We start from the raw sequence: 18,712 nt of genomic DNA, 5'->3' as shown, positions 1-18,712 counted from the left end.
CAGAGCAGGAGAAATTTCCCCATAGCAAACCTTTCCTGCTCTGGACAGTTCCTGATACGGGCATCAGGTGTCAGCAGAGAGCACTGTGGACAAGACAAAAAAGAAATTCAAATAGAAAAGAATTCCCTCTGTAGGATACAACTGCTTAAAAGTACAGGAAGGATTAAGATTTTTTAATAGAAGTAATTTACAAATCTGTTTAACTCTCTGGCACCAGTTGACTTTAAAGGGGTACTCCAGTGAAAAACTTTTTTTTTTTTTAAATCAATTGGTGCCAGAAAGTTAAACAGATTAGTAAATTACTTCTATTAAAATATCTTAATCCTACCTGTACTTATTAGCTGCTGAATACTACAGCAGAAATTCTTTTCTTTTTGAAACACAGAGCTCTCTGCTGAGATCACGAGCACAGTGCTCTCTGCTGACATCTCTGTCCATTTTAGGAACTGTCCAGAACAGCATATGTTTGCTATGGGGATTTCCTTTTACTCTGCAGTTCCTAAAATGGACAGAGATGTCAGCAGAGAGCACTGTGCTCATGATGTCAGCAGACAGCTCTGTGTTTCAAACGGAAAAGAATTTCCACTGTAGTATTCAGCAGCTAATAAGTACAGGAAGGATTCATATTTTTTTATAGAAGTAATTTACAAATCTGTTTAACTTTCTGCCACCAGTTGATTTAAAAAAAAAAGTTTTTCACCGGAGTACCCCTTTAAAGCTATAAATATAGTCATGAATAATGAATACAATTAAATTCTAGGCTGCTAGTTATGACTGTTCTTATTGCTATTGGTCTGTTTTTAATAATAAGTGTCTTTGTTATCCCTGCAGTCAGGGGCGCTGTGCCTCCATGCAGCAGCCAGGAGGGGGCACACCGCGGTGGTAAAGGCTCTGTTGCAGAAGGGGGCGCAAGTCGACGCCAGAACCAAGGAGAATTACACTGCGCTTCACATCGCCGTAGAGAACTGCAAACCCCAGGTGGTCCAGACCTTACTCGGCTACGGAGCACAAGTGGAACCCAAAGGAGGGAAGGTGAGGGCAAAAAAGGCCCAAGGAAAGGAGAAGTTAAAGGGGTACTCCGGTGGAAAAAAAAAAATTCATATCAACTGGCTCCAGAAAGTTGAACAGATTTGTAAATTACTTCTATTAAAAAATCTTAATCCTTCCAATACTTATCAGCTGCTGTATGATCCAGAGGAAGTTGTGTAGTTCTTTCCAGTCTGACCACAGTATTCTCTACTGCCACCTCTGTCCATATCAGGAACTGTCCAAATCCCCATAGCAAACCTCTCCTGCTCTGGACAGTAACTGACATGGACAGAGGTGTCAGCAGAGATCACTGGGGTCAGACTGGAAAGAACTACACAACTTCCTGTGGAGCATACAGCAGCTGATAAGTTTGGGAAGGATTAAGATTTTTAATAGAAGTAATCCCGGTGGGGAAAAAAAAATGTCATATCAACTGGCTCCAGAAAGTTAAACAGATTTGTAAATTACTTCTATTAAAAAATCGAAATCCTTCCAATACTTATCAGCTGCTATATGATCCAGAGGAAGTTGTGTAGTTCTTTCCAGTCTGACCACAGTGCTCTCTACTGCCACCTCTGTCCATATCAGGAACTGTCCAAATCCCCACAGCAAACCTCTCCTGCTCTGGACAGTAACTGACATGGACAGAGGTGTCAGCAGAGAACACTGGGGTCAGACTGGAAAGAGCTACACAACTTCCTGTGGAGCATACTGCAGCTGATAAGTTTGGGAAGGATTAAGATTTTTAATAGAAGTAATCCCGGTGGGGAAAAAAAAATTTCATATCAACTGGCTCCAGAAAGTTAAACAGATTTGTAAATTACTTCTATTAAAAAATCGAAATCCTTCCAATACTTATCAGCTGCTATATGATCCAGAGGAAGTTGTGTAGTTCTTTCCAGTCTGACCACAGTGCTCTCTGCTGCCACCTCTGTCCATGTCAGGAACTGTCCAAATCCCCATAGCAAACCTCTCCTGCTCTGGACAGTAACTGACATGGACAGAGGTGTCAGCAGAGAGCACTGGGGTCAGACTGGAAAGAACTACACAACTTCCTGTGGAGCATACAGCAGCTGATAAGTACGGGAAGGATTAAGATTTTTTTTAATAGAAGTAATTTACATATCTGTTTAACTTCCTGGCAGCAGTTGATTTAAAAAAAAATTGTTTTCCAACGGAGTACCCCTTTAAAAAGAGGAGGTCCCCATTCTGGATCCTTATCTATTGGACAGAGCAGAGAGCTGTGCAAAGAGTGTCTATCCCTTTGGAGGAGCCAACATGCCCATATTATACAAGGGCTGGCCCACTGATTATAATATGAGCAGTGTAATACTTCATTTCCCCTATGGTGGCGCTATGCAATATAGAGCAATGCTCTCCAAACTGTGGCCCTCCAGATGTTGTAAAACTGCAACTCCCAGCATGCCCGGACAGCCGTTGGCTGTCCGGGCATGCTGGGTGTTGTAGTTTTGCAATGTTTGGGGCTTCACAGTTTGGAGACTACTCTTTTATAGTCTTACACCCAATTAAAGGGGTATTCCAGGAATTTATTTTATTTGACTGTGCTACAGGGGCTGTAAAGTTGGTGTAGTTCATATTATAGAGTTTGTGTCTGTGTTTCATGGTGGTCTCACAATTCTTCTGTTTTTTTCCCCCAATATTTATTTTTAACAGCATACAAAATTACTGTCGTCTTAGGTTTTCCCAGGTTGCAGTGTGGGCCGAGACATTACATCACTAGTCAGGTGATGACTAGAGATGAGCGAACTTACAGTAAATTCGATTCGTCACGAACTTCTCGGCTCGGCAGTTGATGACTTTTCCTGCATAAATTAGTTCAGCTTTCCGGTGCTCCGGTGGGCTGGAAAAGGTGGATACAGTCTTAGGAGACTCTTTCCTAGAAATGTATCCACCTTTTCCAGCCCACCGGAGCACCTGAAGGCTGAACTAATTTACGCAGGAAAAGTCATCAACTGCCGAGCCGAGAAGTTCGTGACGAATCGAATTTACTGTAAGTTCGTTCATCTCTAGTGATGACAGGAAGCATGTCCTGCTTCAATGGATGGAGCAACCACTGGGTGGGAGGGAGATCATTCTGCAGCTAATCATATGTTTGCAACAGCTGTGGGCACCCTGGTTAGAAAACACTGGTCTGTCGGATGGAATGCAGCTCATTTGTGTTTCAATGGGTGGCGTGGCTGATGTGTGGGAGTGAGGAAAGGGACCTCACACTTACAAACAAGGGACTATGGGATTTGTAGTTAAAGAAGGAAACTCCAACAGGAAATAGCCAGTTCACAAACAGCTGGCCACAGCATTATGGTAATCTCACAACATAGCCATTTAGCCCCAAGACAAGCGCAGATCCTTCCTAAACATGTCCATTACTGTATGGCAGGTAAGTGCTAAAATCACCTTATGGTGTATAATCCCTTTAAAGGGGTACTCCGGTGGAAAACTATTTTTTTTCAAATCAACTGGTGCCGGAAAGTTGAACAGATTTGTAAATTACTTCTATTTAAAAATCTTAATCCTTCCAGTACTTACGAGCTGCTCCAGAGGAAGTTGGATTTATTTCTGGCGTTCTTTTCCAGTCTGACCACAGCGCTCTCTGCTGACACCTCTGTCCCTATTAGGAACTGTCCAGAGCAGGAGAGGTTTGCTATGGGGATTTGCTTGTTGTCTGGACAGTTCCTGACATGGACAGAGGTGTCAGCAGAGAGCACTGTGGTCAGACTGGAAAAGAACGCCAGAAATAAATCCAACTTCCTCTGGAGCAGCTCGTAAGTACTGGAAGGATTAAGATTTTTAAATAGAAGTAATTTACAAATCTGTTCAACTTTCTGGCACCAGTTGTGTATAAAACAAAATAATAATAAATAGTTTTCCACCGGAGCACCCCTTTAACCCCTTCAGGACCAAGCCCATTTTGGCCTTAAGGACCAGAGCGTTTTTTGCACATCTGACCACTGTCACTTTAAACATTAATAACTCTGGAATGCTTTTAGTTATCATTCTGATTCCGAGATTGTTTTTTCGTGACATATTCTACTTTAACATGGTGGTAAATTTTTGTGGTAACTTGCATCCTTTCCTTGTGAAAAATCCAAAAATTTGATGAAAAATTAGAAAATTTTGCATTTTTCTAACTTTGAAGCTCTCTGCTTGTAAGGAAAATGTATATTACAAATAAAAAAAATTTTATTCACATATACAATATGTCTACTTTATGTTTGCATCATAAAAGTGACGAGTTTTTACTTTTGGAAGACACCAGAGGGCTTCAAAGTTCAGCAGCAATTTTCCAATTTTTCACAAAATTTTCAAACTCACTATTTTTCAGGGACCAGTTCAGGTTTGAAGTGGATTTGAAGGGTCTTCATATTAGAAATACCCCACAAAAGACCCCATTATGGAAACTGCACCCCCCAAAGTATTCAAAATGACATTCAGTCATCATTTTAACCCTTTAGGTGTTTCACAGGAATAGAAGCAAAGTGAAGGAGAAAATTCACAATCTTCATTTTTTACACTCCCATGTTCTTGTAGACCCAATTTTTGAATTTTTACAAGGGGTAAAAGGAGAAAATGTATACTTATATTTGTAGCCCAATTTCTCTCGAGTAAGCACATACTTCATATGTCTATGTAAAGTGTTCGGTGGGCGCAGTAGAGGGCTCAGAAGGGAAAGAGCGATAAGGGGATTTTGGAGAGTACGTTTTTCTGAAATGGTTTTTGGGGGGCATGTTGCATTTAGGAAGCCCCTATGGTGCCAGAACAGCAAAAAACCCTCACATGGCATACCATTTTGGAAACTAGACCCCTTGAGGAACATAACAAGGAATAAAGTGAACCTTAATACCCCACAGGTGTTTCACGACTTTTGCATATGTAAAAAAAAAATATTTTTTTTCACTAAAATGTGTGTTTCCCCCCAAATTTCACATTTTTGCAAGGGATAATAGCAGGAAATACCCCCCAATATTTGTAACCCCTTCTCTTCTGAGTATGGAGGTACCCCATAAGTTGACCTGAAGTGCACTATGGGCGAACTACAATGCTCAGAAGAGAAGGAGTCATATTTGGCTTTTTGAGAGCAAATTTTGCTCGGGGGGCATGTCGCATTTAGGAAGCCCCTATGGTGCCAGAACAGCAAAAAACCCTCACATGGCATACCATTTTGGAAACTAGACCCCTTGAGGAACATAACAAGGAATAAAGTGAACCTTAATACCCCACAGGTGTTTCACGACTTTTGCATATGTAAAAAAAAAATATTTTTTTTCACTAAAATGTGTGTTTCCCCCCAAATTTCACATTTTTGCAAGGGATAATAGCAGGAAATACCCCCCAATATTTGTAACCCCTTCTCTTCTGAGTATGGAGGTACCCCATAAGTTGACCTGAAGTGCACTATGGGCGAACTACAATGCTCAGAAGAGAAGGAGTCATATTTGGCTTTTTGAGAGCAAATTTTGCTCGGGGGGCATGTCGCATTTAGGAAGCCCCTATGGTGCCAGAACAGCAAAAAAAAAACACATGGCATACCATTTTGGAAACGAGAGCCCTTGAGGAACGTAACAAGGGATACAGTGAGCATTTGCCCCCCACTGGTGTCTGACAGATCTTTGGAACAGTGGGCTGTACAAGTTTTCATTTTCACGGACCACTGTTCCAAAGATCCGTCAGACACCTGTGGGGGGTAAATTCTCACTGCACCCCTCATTACATTCCGTGAGGGGTGTCGTTTCCGAAATGGGGTCACATGTGGTTTTTTTTTTTTTTTTGCGTTTGTCAAAACCGCTGTAACAATCAGCCACCCCTGTGCAAATCACCTCAAATGTACATGGCGCACTCTCCCTTCTGGGCCTTGTTGTGCACCCCCAGAGCACTTTGCGCCCACATATGGGGTATCTCCGTAGTCGGGAGAAATTGCGTTAAAAATTTTGGGGGGCTTTTTTCCCTTTTACCTCTTGTGAAAATGTAAAGTATAGGGCAACATCAGCATGTTAGTGTAAAAAATTAAATTTTTTTACACTAACATTCTGGTGTAGACCCCAACATTTCCTTTTCATGAAGGGTTAAAGAAGAAAAAGCCCCCCAAACCTTGTAACGCAATTTCTCCCGAGTACGGAGATACCCCATATGTCACCCTAAACTGTTGCCTTGAAATACGACAGGGCTCCAAAGTGAGAGCGCTGTGCGCATTTGAGGCCTAAATTAGGGATTTGCATAGGGGTGGACATAGGGGTATTCTACGCCAGTGATTCCCAAACAGGGTGCCTCCAGCTGTTGCAAAACTCCCAGCATGCGTGGACAGTCAACGGCTGTCCGGCAATACTGGGAGTTGTTGTTTTTCAACAGCTGGAGGCTCTGCTTTGGAAACAGTGGCGTACCGGACGTTCTTATTGGGGGAGGGGGGCTGTGTAGGGGTATGTGTATATGTAGTGTTTTTAACTTTTTATTTTATTTTGTGTTAGTGTAGTGTAGTGTTTTTAGGGTACAGTCACATGGGCGGGGGATTACAGCGAGTTTCCCGGCGCAAAATTTGCTGCATCTCAAGATGCGAGAAACCCACTGTAAAAGCCTCGCCCATGTGAATGTACCCTGCACCAGCTGTTGCAAAACCACAACTCCCAGCATGCATGGTCTGTTAGTGCATGCTGGGAGTTATAGTTTTGCAACAGCTGGAGGCACACAGGTTAGGGAACACTGAGTTAGAAACAGACAATGTTTCCCAACCAGTGTGTCTCCAGTTGTTGCAAAACTACAACTCCCAGCATGCCCAGACAGCTGAAGGGCATGCTGGGAGTTGTAGTTCGGCAACATCTAAAGGGCCAGATGTTGCTGAACTAAAACTCCCAGCATGCCTGGACAGTCAGTGCATACTGGGAGTTGTAGTTTTGCAACAGCTGGAAGAGCACAGATTGGAGACCATTATACAATGGTCTCCAAACTGGGGCCCTCCAGATGTTGCAAAACTACAACTCACAGCATGCATGGTCTGTTAGTGCATGCTGGGAGTTATAGTTTTGCAACAGCTGGAGGCACACAGGTTAGGGAACACTGAGTTAGAAACAATGTTTCCCAACCAGTGTGTCTCCAGTTGTTGCAAAACTACAACTCCCAGCATGCCCAGACAGCTGAAGGGCATGCTGGGAGTTGTAGTTCGGCAACATCTGAAGGGCCAGATGTTGCTGAACTAAAACTCCCAGCATGCCTGGACAGTCAGTGCATGCTGGGAGTTGTAGTTTTGCAACAGCTAGAAGAGCACAGATTGGAGACCATTATACAATGGTCTCCAAACTGGGGCCCTCCAGATGTTGCAAAACTACAACTCCCAGCATGCCCAGACAGCCAAAGGCTGTCTAGGCATGCTGGGAGTTGTAGTTTTCAGACTCCTAGAAGCAGCAGTGAAGATCTTCACTGCTGCTTCTGAGGACCATATACTCACCTCCCGGTCCCGTCGCTCCTCGTCCTCGTGGCCGGTCCCGCGCTGTTCCTCGGTCCCGCCGCTTGATCTGGTAAGGCTGCCGGTCCCCTCGTGTTCCCCCTCCTATGCCGCAGGTCCCCGCGAGCCCCCGCAGCCATCGTCCCCCGTTCTGCCCGACTTCCATAGGCGGGCAGTGCGGGGGATCTGAACTTTCACCCCAGATCACTGTGAATGGTCCACAGGGACCAATCACAGTGATCGCTGACCAGGACCATCAATGGATGGTCCTGGGAGTGAAGCAGAAGTTGTCCCCTGCTGAAAACAGCGGGACTTCTGCCAGTTAACCCGTGCGATGCTGCGCATCGCCGGGTTAACTGAATGTCATTTATAAACGCCGGGATGCGCGAACGCACTGCACAACCCGGCGTTTATATATGACATTCTGCGGGAAGGGGTTAAAGGGGTACTCCGGTGAAAACCTTTTTTATTTTAAATCAACTGGTGGCAGAAAGTTAAACATATTTGTTAATGACTTCTATTAAAAAATCTTAATCCTTCCAGTACTTATTAGCTGCTGAATGCTACAGAGGAAATTTCTTTCTTTTTGGAACACTGATGACATCACGAGCACAGTGCTCTCTGCTGACATCTCTGTAGCAACCATGCATAGCAGATGTATAGCAGATGTATAGCAGATGTATGCTAAGGGCAGCGTGGTGGCTTAGTGGTTAGCACTGCTGCCTTGCAGTGCTGGGGACTTGGGTTGAAATCCCACTAAGGACAACAATAAATAAAGCATTATTATTATAATAACGTCAGCAGAGAGAACTGTGGTCGTGATGTCATCAGAGAGCATTCCAAAAAGAAAATAATTTCCTCTGTAGTATTCAGCAGCTAATAAGTACAGGAAGGATTAAGATTTTTTAATAGAAGTAATTTACAAATATGTTTAACTTTCTGCCACCAGTTGATTTAAAAGAAAAAAGGTTTTCACCGGAGTACCCCTTTAAAGGGGTACTCCCGTGGAAACCTTTTTTTTTTTTTTTTAATCAACTCGTGCCAGAAAGTTAAACAGATTTGTAAATCACTTCTATTAAAAAAAAATCTTAATCCTTTCAGTACTTTTTAGGGGCTGTATACTAAAGAGAAATCCAAAAAAGAAATGCATTTCCTGTGATGTCCTGATCACAGTGCTCTCTGCTGACCTCTGCTGTCCATTTTAGGAACTGTCCAGAGCAGCATATGTTTGCTATGGGGATTTTCTCCTGCTCTGGACAGTTCCTAAAATGGACAGCAGAGGTCAGCAGAGAGCACTGTGGTCAGGACATCAAAGGAAATGCATTTCTTTTTTGTATTTCTCTTTAGTATACAGCCCCTAAAAAGTACTGGAAGGATTAAGATTTTTTTTATAGAAGTGAGTTACAAATCTGTTTAACTTTCTGGAACCAGTTGATTTAAAAAAAAAAAAGTTTTCCATGGGAGTACCCCTTTAAGTAGTTTTACTGCTTAGTGTGATTGTACCCTACGCCCACTGGATGGCGACAGAGTCCTACACTCTGATACAAAGTAGCAGCAAATGTTATTGCAGGAACTGATAGTTCTTACAGGACTCGCTGGATCAGAAAGAGAAGTTATTGCTTTGTGTTACGTTGTCCATTTATGAGATTATAAAGTCGAAGAAGTGACTCATCTGGGCTCCGCAGGGAGCAGTCATTGCCCCAAATCATTAAAAAGCTAGTATCCATTTATTACAAACACAGTAAGAACTTTACAAGTATCACTCAGGGCATTTATATACACATGGAGATTCATCCACTTTTATATCTAAACCAAAGCTCTCACCTGAGGCTCTATTATTTCTAACATGCTAGGACAGTGGTCTCCAACCTGCGGACCTCCAGATGTCACAAAACTACAACTCCCAGCATGCCCGGACAGCCGTTGGCTGTCCAGGCATGCTGGGAGTTGTAGTTTTGCAACATCTGGAGGTCCGCAGGTTGAAGACCTCTGTGCTAGGACAACCTTCGGAGTAGTTCTGCAGCAGATCAGGGGGCATGCTGGGTTTTGTTGTTTTGCAATAATTAAAGAGTCTTTAAAAACGACAGGAATGGACCATTATTTTAACAGGGATCTTATCCCCCAGGACCAGGAGACACCATTACACATTGCTGCACGGATCAGAGAAGGTGAGAAAGTGGCTGAGATTCTGCTAAAAAGTGGAGCAGATGTCAACATGGAGCGAGCAGTGAGTACAACTCCTTACGATACCATCATTTCTAGTGTTTCCCTGCAGAAAGGATGTGTAAAGTCACTGTGTATATACATTACTTATCCTGTACTGATCCTGAGTTATATCCTGTATTATACTCCAGAGCTGTACTCACTATTCTGCTGGTGAGATCACTGTGTACATACATTACATTACTTATCCTGTACTGATCCTGAGTTATATCCAGTATTATACTCCAGAGCTGTACTCACTATTCTGCTGGTGAGGTCACTGTGTACATACATTACATTACTTATCCTGTACTGATCCTGAGTTATATCCTGTATTATACTCCAGAGCTGTACTCACTATTCTGCTGGTGAGATCACTGTGTACATACATTACATTACTTATCCTGTACTGATCCTGAGTTATATCCAGTATTATACTCCAGAGCTGTATTCACTATTCTGCTGGGGAGGTCACTATGTACATACATTACATTACTTATCCTGTACTGATCCTGAGTTATATCCTGTATTATACTCCAGAGCTGTACTCACTATTCTGCTGGTGAGATCACTGTGCACATTACATTACTTATCCTGTACTGATCCTGAGTTATATCCTGTAAATCTTTTTATTATAAAAATCTAAAACATAACAGACATAATCAATAATACATAACATAAACTCAGCTTACATGCGCCATAAATATGAAACAAAATAAGACAAATTGTCATTATAACAAAAACTAAACTTTTACCAGCCAGTCCAGTTTCAACTAAAACTAATTACGTACACGTATATATAAACTAATGAAATAATATGTGTACCCCAACACCATACATCACACCAAACTCACACCAAATACACAAACAAAAACTCTGCCATGCCCGGCAATAGGAAATAAAAGCCGTCCAAACCTGGACATAATGAAGATATTGACTAACAGGCAGCAGATACATTACAGACAAAACATACATATAAACATACATATAAACATACATATAAACATAAACATACATATAAACATACATATAAACATACATACACTTTTTTTTTTTTCCTTTCTCTCTCTCTCTCTCTCTCTCTCTCTCACCCACCAGCCAATTCCACACTCGCTCACACCCATCCTCACCACCATCATTAGCGGATATCACACTCATACCCATCCTCTCCTAATATATATATATATATATATATATATATATATATATATATATAAAAAACAAACAAAAAATAAATAAATTAATAAAATTCTAAACAAATAGATCCGGCTGCCTTAACTAAAACGAAAGGTAACTGAACATTAGTTAGCATAAATATACGGTAATACAGAAATACAGGTAAATGAATAGCAATAACAACTCTTTCACTATCTAACCCCAAAGCCCCTCCAGCCCCTCTGGCCATGAGATGGTATAAATGTCCAGTCCAGTCCATAATCCACACCAGGAGTCGGGCATCATGGAGTCCAATATTGTTCATCAATGGCTCCACCCAGCTCACCTCTTACCCCCCATTCCCCCACCCAACCTATTCTATAGCCCCCTATATACATATATACAAGAAGGCCTATTCAGCCATGCCACCAAAAGGTTTGCCGCACTACATAATTACTTAAACACATACTATACACTTATTAACATAAACTTAACTATATACATAACATAACTATACATATAACTACATTACTATATACATAACATAACAATTGTAAGGCCCAAGTTCAGTTACCTGCAAGCCCTTCATACACTCATTTCTCTAAAACAAAACAAAAAGCTAAAGGTGACATGCGCCAGCCCTCCACCGGGATCAGAGTATGGCAGACCAGATACCAAATAATTTTTAAACCTATCCCTCACCTACTTTCCCTAGACTCACACTATCGCTGCCCCTAAAGTTTAAGCTGTCCCTACACACTGACCCTACACTGACCCTACCACTCTATCCCTAACCAGAATTAAGGTGCCTCCCCCAAAGTGTTCAGCATCTAGGGCACATCAAATGAAAACCCTCTCCATAGGAGAGAAGCCCTACTTGTACCCAATCTGCCATACTCTAAAGACCTGATCTTCCCGAGGTCACCAGTGATATTCCTACAGACCTCCACCTCGGAGAGGACTTTTCGCTGTGTAGATACTAAACACCGTGCATTCCACGTGTGATACCTAACCACTAAGTTAACTAAAAATAATGTGCACCGATCTCGGCCACCCAGGATCTTGAATGCTCCATAAGCCCACTCCTGAGTTGACTCCAGCCGATGGAAGCGCCCACCCGGTTGTAGACCCCTATATTAAAGGGACAATGAAGCAGGAAGTGGTCCATGCTTTCCAGCGTGTTCCCGCACTCTTCTCGGGGACAGTCCCGGTCATCAGAACTCCTACACTTCAGGTTGTCCCTTACACATAGCTTGCCCTGAAAGCAGCGCCAGGCCAAGTCCCAAAACTTCTGGGGGATCCCTTTCGAGTTCAAAAGACTTAAACCAACCCTCAGATCCCGACCTGGGCAGTCCCTGAGCGCCAGAGGCTTCTGGAAGTGGGTCAACAGAACCCGTTTGTCAAGGGAACGCCTTGACTGGGTCCTGATCTCCCACACTCCCAGACCCCATCGACGTATCGCCTTCAGAGTCGGGGTAGCGTAAGCTGGAAGATATCCATGTGGTGTACGGAGGTCCTTCACTTGCCCTCCTGTCTCCCATTCCTGGAAGAAAGGCCGAAACCACTCCCTGCAGGAGAGTACCCACGGAGGAGCCCTCTCTTTCCAGAGGTTTGCAATGTTGGCTTTCAAGAAGGTGTTCGTTAAGAACACCACAGGGTTTACCATAGATAAACCCCCTAGTCTCCTCGTGCGGTACGTAACTTCCCTCTTGACTAGGTTCATCCTGTTCCCCCATAACAGTTGGAAAAACAGGCTGTAGATCCTAGTATAGTAAGCCTCTGGCAAGATACATACGCTGCCCAGATAGATAAACAATGGGAGCAGGTACGATTTGATCAGGTGTACCCTTTCCCTGAGGGTCATAGACCAACCCTTCCACTGGTCCACCTTCTGAGTGGCATCCTGGAGCTTACCATCCCAGTTTTTGGTGGGATAATCATCCTGGCCGAATGTGATGCCCAAAACTTTTGCTGACTCTTGGAGCCCTGGAAGGGTGTCCGGGAGATCAAACATGGGATCCCCCCCTCCCAGCCAGAGACTTTCACACTTATCCCGATTGATCTTGGACCCGGATGCCTCCGAGTAACGATCCACCTCTGACATCACCACATCGACCTCCACCCTCGAGGAGACAAAAATGGTGACATCATCAGCGTACGCCACCACTCTCTGGGCGACATCCAGCTCCGCCAGACTCATCCCGACTCCCGCTAACGGCCCACAATCTACCCTCCGGACGAAGGGATCGATTGCGAACACGTATAACAGCGGGCTCAAAGGACAACCCTGACGGACTCCGGACCCCACCTCAAAAGAGCGGCCAGACCAACCGTTCACCAGTGGGAAACTCTCTGCCCCTGCATATATGGTGACAAGCCAATTCACAAAAGTACTCGGTAAGCCATATCTCAGGAGGACGGACCAGAGGTACTCGTGGTTCACCCGATCAAATGCTTTGGCCTGATCCAGGGACAACAAGTACCCCTTCCAGAGACCCGCACTACTCCGCTCCACTGCCTCCCTGACACTGAGGACAGCACTTAAGGTGCTTCGGCCCGGAACAGAGCAGTGCTGGGCCCCCGAAAGGAGCCGGGGTGCAAACTTCACCAACCGATTAAACAGTATCTTGGCCAGAAGCTTCCTGTCCGTATTGAGAAGAGCTATGGGTCTCCAATTCTCAATCCGGCTAGGATCTTTACCCTTTGAGAGAAGAATCAGGGCCGACCTCCTCATTGACTTTGGCAGAGTGCCCGAGGAGAGACACTCATTAAATACCTCAGTCAAGAGGGGAGCTAAAGACTCCTTAAAGGTCCTGTACCACTCGGATGTTAAGCCATCCGGACCTGGAGACTTCTTAGGGGCAAGCCCCTCGATCGCCAGTCTCACTTCCTCTTCCCTGATTTCTTCTGCCAAAACATCAAGAGAGGGGTCTACCCCTGGCTCAGGAATGGTTTCAGCCAGGAAAGCTGACATCTTGTCCCGATCTAGATCCTTCCTCCCCAAGAGGTGTGAGTAGAAGGATCTGACAACCTCCAGGATCCCTGATCTGGACCGATTCAGAGATCCCGTACTATCGATCAGTCCTGAAATGACTTTACTACTCACTGACATCTTACAGTTTCTGTAAGGGTCGGGCGAGCGGTACTTCCCGAAATCCCTCTCAAAAACCAAAGATGCGTGCCTATCGTACTGACACCTCATCAGCAAGGATTTCACTCTGGAGATATCCTCTCGGCTACCTCCAGTCGAGACGAGAAGCTCGAGTTTCCTCCTCAGACCCTGATACAGGCGATATCTGTTCAGGGACCTGAGGCTCGAGAGCTGGCGGAAGAACCCCGCAACCCGCTTCTTGAATATCTCCCACCACTCTGACTTACTACTACAAAGGCCCAGTAAAGGTACCTGACTCTGAAGAAAATCCTCAAAGGACTGTCTTATCTCCGCTTCCTCCAGGAGGGACGAATTCAGCTTCCAATAACCTTTACCCATCCGGGGGGTCTCTGAAACATTCAAGGAAAACAAAATCATACAGTGATCGGAGAATTCCACCTCAATCACGGACACTGCGGAAGAGACGGCTTCCTCCTTTAAATAAAACCTGTCTATCCTAGACCTGCAGCTACCTCGATGATAGGTGAAACCCGCGTGGCCTGAGGGGCTCCGGATGTGGGCGTCCTCTAGGCGAGCTTCCCTAACTATGCTATTGAGGGCTGTACTATCATAAGCCAGCGGACCATTGGAGCCTCTCCTATCTTGGGACCTCGTGACAGTATTGAAGTCCCCTCCAAAGATCACTTGCCGACTTGTAAAAAGGAAGGGCTTGATCCTCATAAAGAGGCTTTTACGGTCCCAACTTGTTTGTGGGGCGTAGATGTTAATGAGCCGGAGCTCTTGCCCCTTCATGAGGACATCTAAGATCAGGCACCTCCCCATTTCCAACTCGATAACCCGTCTGCATTCAACAGGAGCGGTAAAAAGGACCGCCACCCCACTATATGTCTCAGCCGCAAGAGACCAGTGGGAGGGGCCGCGCCTCCACTCTCTCCTGGCTTTTACCAGGGAGGCTAGATCTGACAACCTGGTCTCTTGCAGATACAAAATGTCGGCTTCAACTCGGCCGAGAAAATCAAAGGCTGCAAATCTAGCCATATCAGACTTAATGCTGGCTCAGTTAATGGATGCCAGCGTCAATGGGGTGAGTGCCGCCATCCTGAGTGATCGAGTTGGATGGCCTATCCCCTTTACCTCTTACCCTTCTTCTTCCCCCCTTCCCCATCAGAAGAAGACCCCCTTTCCTTCTTTTTAGACCTCTTTAGGGATGCTGACATATCCATCCCACGATCCTCATCTCCTGACCCAGGGGCCACCTGCCCTCCCAAGGAAGTTACCTTAGAAGGAACAGGCTCAGCACCTCCCGGAGGTTCCTCCGCCTCTGAACAAAGACTCTCAGCCTCCCCCTCCAAAGAAAGGGAAGAGTCCTTGCCAAGGGCCCGATACCTATTGGATAGAACGATCAGAGGGGGGTTGGTCAGGCTTTTCCCAGGCACTTGGCCTGCAACACCGGAGGAGGAAGATGATGCCCTGAGTACCCTCTGGCCCTGCCTCCTTCTGCCGCACTTTTGTTTTTCCTTTTGCCCTTTCCCATCTTCCTCATCCAAACTTTCATATTGAGAGGAACTTGAGGAAATGGCCCTATTTGCCTCCTCTTTACGAAGTTTCCTTATCTCTTCACCTAACTCGGCATCCCCAAGAGCCTCAGCTGTCTTCTCTGAGCCAGCGTCGGGAGCAGGATCCCGGACTACACCTTCTACCAGGGAACTTTCAAGATCCCTGCTCCTTCTGCGCCTCTCCTCCCTCCTAAGCTTAGAGGGGCTCTTGTTCTTAACTTTCTTCATTGGCTCTAGTGCCCCTTCTCCTCTGCTGGCCCCCAGATGAGGCAACCTCACTGCTCTCCCCATCCCGGGTGGTCACAGCATTGGAGAATGAGCGGGGACACCGGCTAAATGGGTGACCAAGGTCACCACACAGGTTACAGCGAATCCGGCCACAGGTGGCAGCCAGATGACCCTCCGCACCGCACAATGCGCACATCTGCTTAGTGCAGTTTGCGCTAAAGTGTGTGGGATCACCACACTTGTGGCACAGCTTCGGCTGTCCCTGGTAAAAGACTTGGATCCTATCGCGGCCGAGAAAGGCGGCTGATGGAATGTGTGCGACAGTGTTACCTGAACGGCGGAGGCGGACGGAAAACGTCCAGGCTCCAGACCAAATGCCATGTTCATCCAGATTTTTCTTGGGGACGTCCGTCACCTCCCCATACCTGCTCAGCCAGGTCATTATGTCATAGCAAGAAAGAGACTCGTTACGTGTCAGAACGGTCACTTTCTTGACAAAACTCTGGCGGGATACCGCCTTCACAGCGAAATCCTGCCAGACAGGCTCGTCCTTCACCAGTGCGTGATTAGACCAAAAGAGCTCAAGCCCTTCTGGCTTCACAAAACTGATGTCGAACTCAGAGGTACCGAAGGGGTGGATCAGAGCAAAGATGTCATTAGCCCTGAATCCCATCTGGAAAAGAAGCTCCACAACTTTTGTCCTAGAAGGGCATGCATCACCGCCTCTCCATACCAGACGGGCCACATTCCTCCGGCCACGCTCCTGCCCGCTTGTTGGAAGGGACCAGACCACCTCCCCATTATGCTCTCGGAATGCCCCAAGTCCATGTCTTTCTATCCAAAAAGACAAGTCGACCTCCCGGTCCTCTACCTGGAGCGTTCTATCCCCTCTCCTTAAAGCCTCCAGGAGGCGCTGTTGCAAGTTACCTTCCCCTGGATTAAGAGATGAGGATCCCCTGGGACCCCCAGCAGCGACATTAGCATAACTCCTTATTGGAGCAGTCGCTACCGGGGGGGCAGCCGGACCGACACCACTCCCCCCAGAAACAACAGTAGAGGCAGTAACATTATACATAACACTTGTGCCTGTCTCCTCCTGCCTAGCTGCCCTGGACTGGCCGGGATATAATCTTGCTGGCTTTATGATGCCGGGCTTTACACTTGCATCATTGGCTTCATTGGGCACACTCAACCTTGCAGCAGTCTTCCCTTTAGAAATATCGGAAGAAGCTGCTTTGTCGCATACTTTGCCCTCGGCCTCCGCCAATACCTCGGCTTCAATTTCTTTAACTGCTACTAACATTGCATGGGTTGTATCATGTCCATGTTCCTGTGGTACCAGTCCTCCACCGCCAGCTCCACCCACAGCAGCCCCACCACAGCGCCACAACTCAAAAGAGCCAGACACCGCTGACTGGGCCGCCGAGAATGGCGCTCCGGTTCCAGACACCTGGACACTCCCCCCTTTGCCTGCAGAGGAGTGCCCTGCAGTGCCAGACCTGTTCTGGGAGCTGCCCTCTCCCTTGTCTTTATAATTGCCCGGCCGCCCGAGCTCCATACCAACCTCTGCCACCTGGACACTCCCCCCCTCACCTGCAGAGGAGTGCCCCGCAACGCCAATATCCCCTAACTGGGGACATGCTACCTTGTCCGCAACACTGTCCGGCCCCTTGGCCGTATCTTTGCCGGTGCTGGCCCCGCTACTATGACAAGCGAGGTCAGTGCTTTCCCCCATCTTTACTGTACTATCCCCGGTGTTCTGGCCCCGCTCCACATTTGCAGAAGGGGGGACAGGCAGATTACCAGGGTCTGCACCCTGAACTGACTTTGCAGCCGGCCCAGGGTGCACAAAAGGAACATAAATCAAGCTTACTTGCTCAGATGTTTTTTTCTGTCTTTTCTTCTTCTTTTTTATTATTTGTTCCTCTCCAAGGTCGTCGCCAAAACTAAAATTATCCAAATGCATGGGGGACTCCATCTTTACAATTTGTGCCAGCAGGGCGCCACCACAACCCTCCTCCTCCTCGCCAGCTCTCTCGCACGATGAAGGTGGTAATGCCACTTGTCCTGCAGGTAGACTTGCTTGGGACATGTTCACACCCTGCATTGGCTGCGGCTTGGCTTCCACAGCTTCCCCACTTGCCAGCACCTTAGCCTCTTCAGCCTCCATTTCTTGGACCTCATCCTCACTACTGCTCTCATCTGCTGAACAATCACCCCCAATCTCCTCTTCTTTTACTGGGGATTTCATCCTGGAGGAGCGATCCTCATTAAGAAGTTTCTCCCTAAATAAATCGCTCCCCTCCAGGACAGCCATTCTCCTCAGCTCAGTCTCCTCCAGCTCCAGCCTCAAGGACTTAACCCTTGCAGAGTACTCTGGTTTCTTCCGCTTGGTAGTTGTGCTCACCTGATACTTGGCAAACTTTAGCTCCTCTCTCAGCTCCCTCAGCTTCTTCCCAAGGAGTTCGTACTCACCAATCTTGGCAGCAAGTCTGGAGCTGTATGTCGCCATAGACTCCTTGGGTCTTCTCTGGCCCCACTGCTCCACAACCTGGCTCTTGGAGGAGCTCCTCTGTGCTGCAGAGACCTTCTTTAAACCTGTCTTGCTTGCAGGCTTTTCTTCCTGGCTGAGAGCCTTGCGGCTTCCAACCATTGCTGGAGGGACAGAATCCACATCGCTGCGGACCCTGCCAGATCTTCTAACCCCTCCAGCCGGGGCACTGGCTGGTAGCTTTCCCTCTACACCCCTCGCCAGCCTGGACCGAGGAGTGGAGGTAAGGGGATTCATGCTGATGGCTCCCCCAGGAATCTGCCACCTTCCTGGGAAAGCAGGTGGAAAAATCAGCCTCTCTCCTCTGGAAGTCTGGAGTCTCAGGAGCTCAGCAACAGACACACCTAGTGACCACACCCTCCAGAGCTGTACTCACTATTCTGCTGGTGGGGTCACTGTGTACATACATTACATTACTTATCCTGTAC

At 46.3% G+C, this 18,712-nt stretch overlaps 1 protein-coding gene across 7 annotated transcripts in view; it reads left to right on the top strand.

Annotated features, from left to right (window-relative positions):
* LOC130274471 (serine/threonine-protein phosphatase 6 regulatory ankyrin repeat subunit A-like) overlaps window positions 1-18,712 on the top strand; it is a 158,268-nt gene that overhangs the window by 70,435 nt on the left and 69,121 nt on the right. For all 7 annotated transcript variants that reach the window (XM_056522854.1, XM_056522853.1, XM_056522855.1 and 4 more), the window contains 2 exons: window positions 832-1,032; window positions 9,606-9,707. In XM_056522854.1, coding sequence (XP_056378829.1) covers window positions 832-1,032; window positions 9,606-9,707 — 303 coding nt within the window. The remainder of the gene's footprint in view (window positions 1-831; window positions 1,033-9,605; window positions 9,708-18,712) is intronic.

This window comes from Hyla sarda, chromosome 5 (assembly GCF_029499605.1).
Source record: "Hyla sarda isolate aHylSar1 chromosome 5, aHylSar1.hap1, whole genome shotgun sequence".
NCBI classification, from domain to species: domain Eukaryota; kingdom Metazoa; phylum Chordata; class Amphibia; order Anura; family Hylidae; genus Hyla; species Hyla sarda.
Note: the sequence above shows the minus strand (reverse complement) of the source record. Positions and strands in the feature narration are given on the sequence as shown.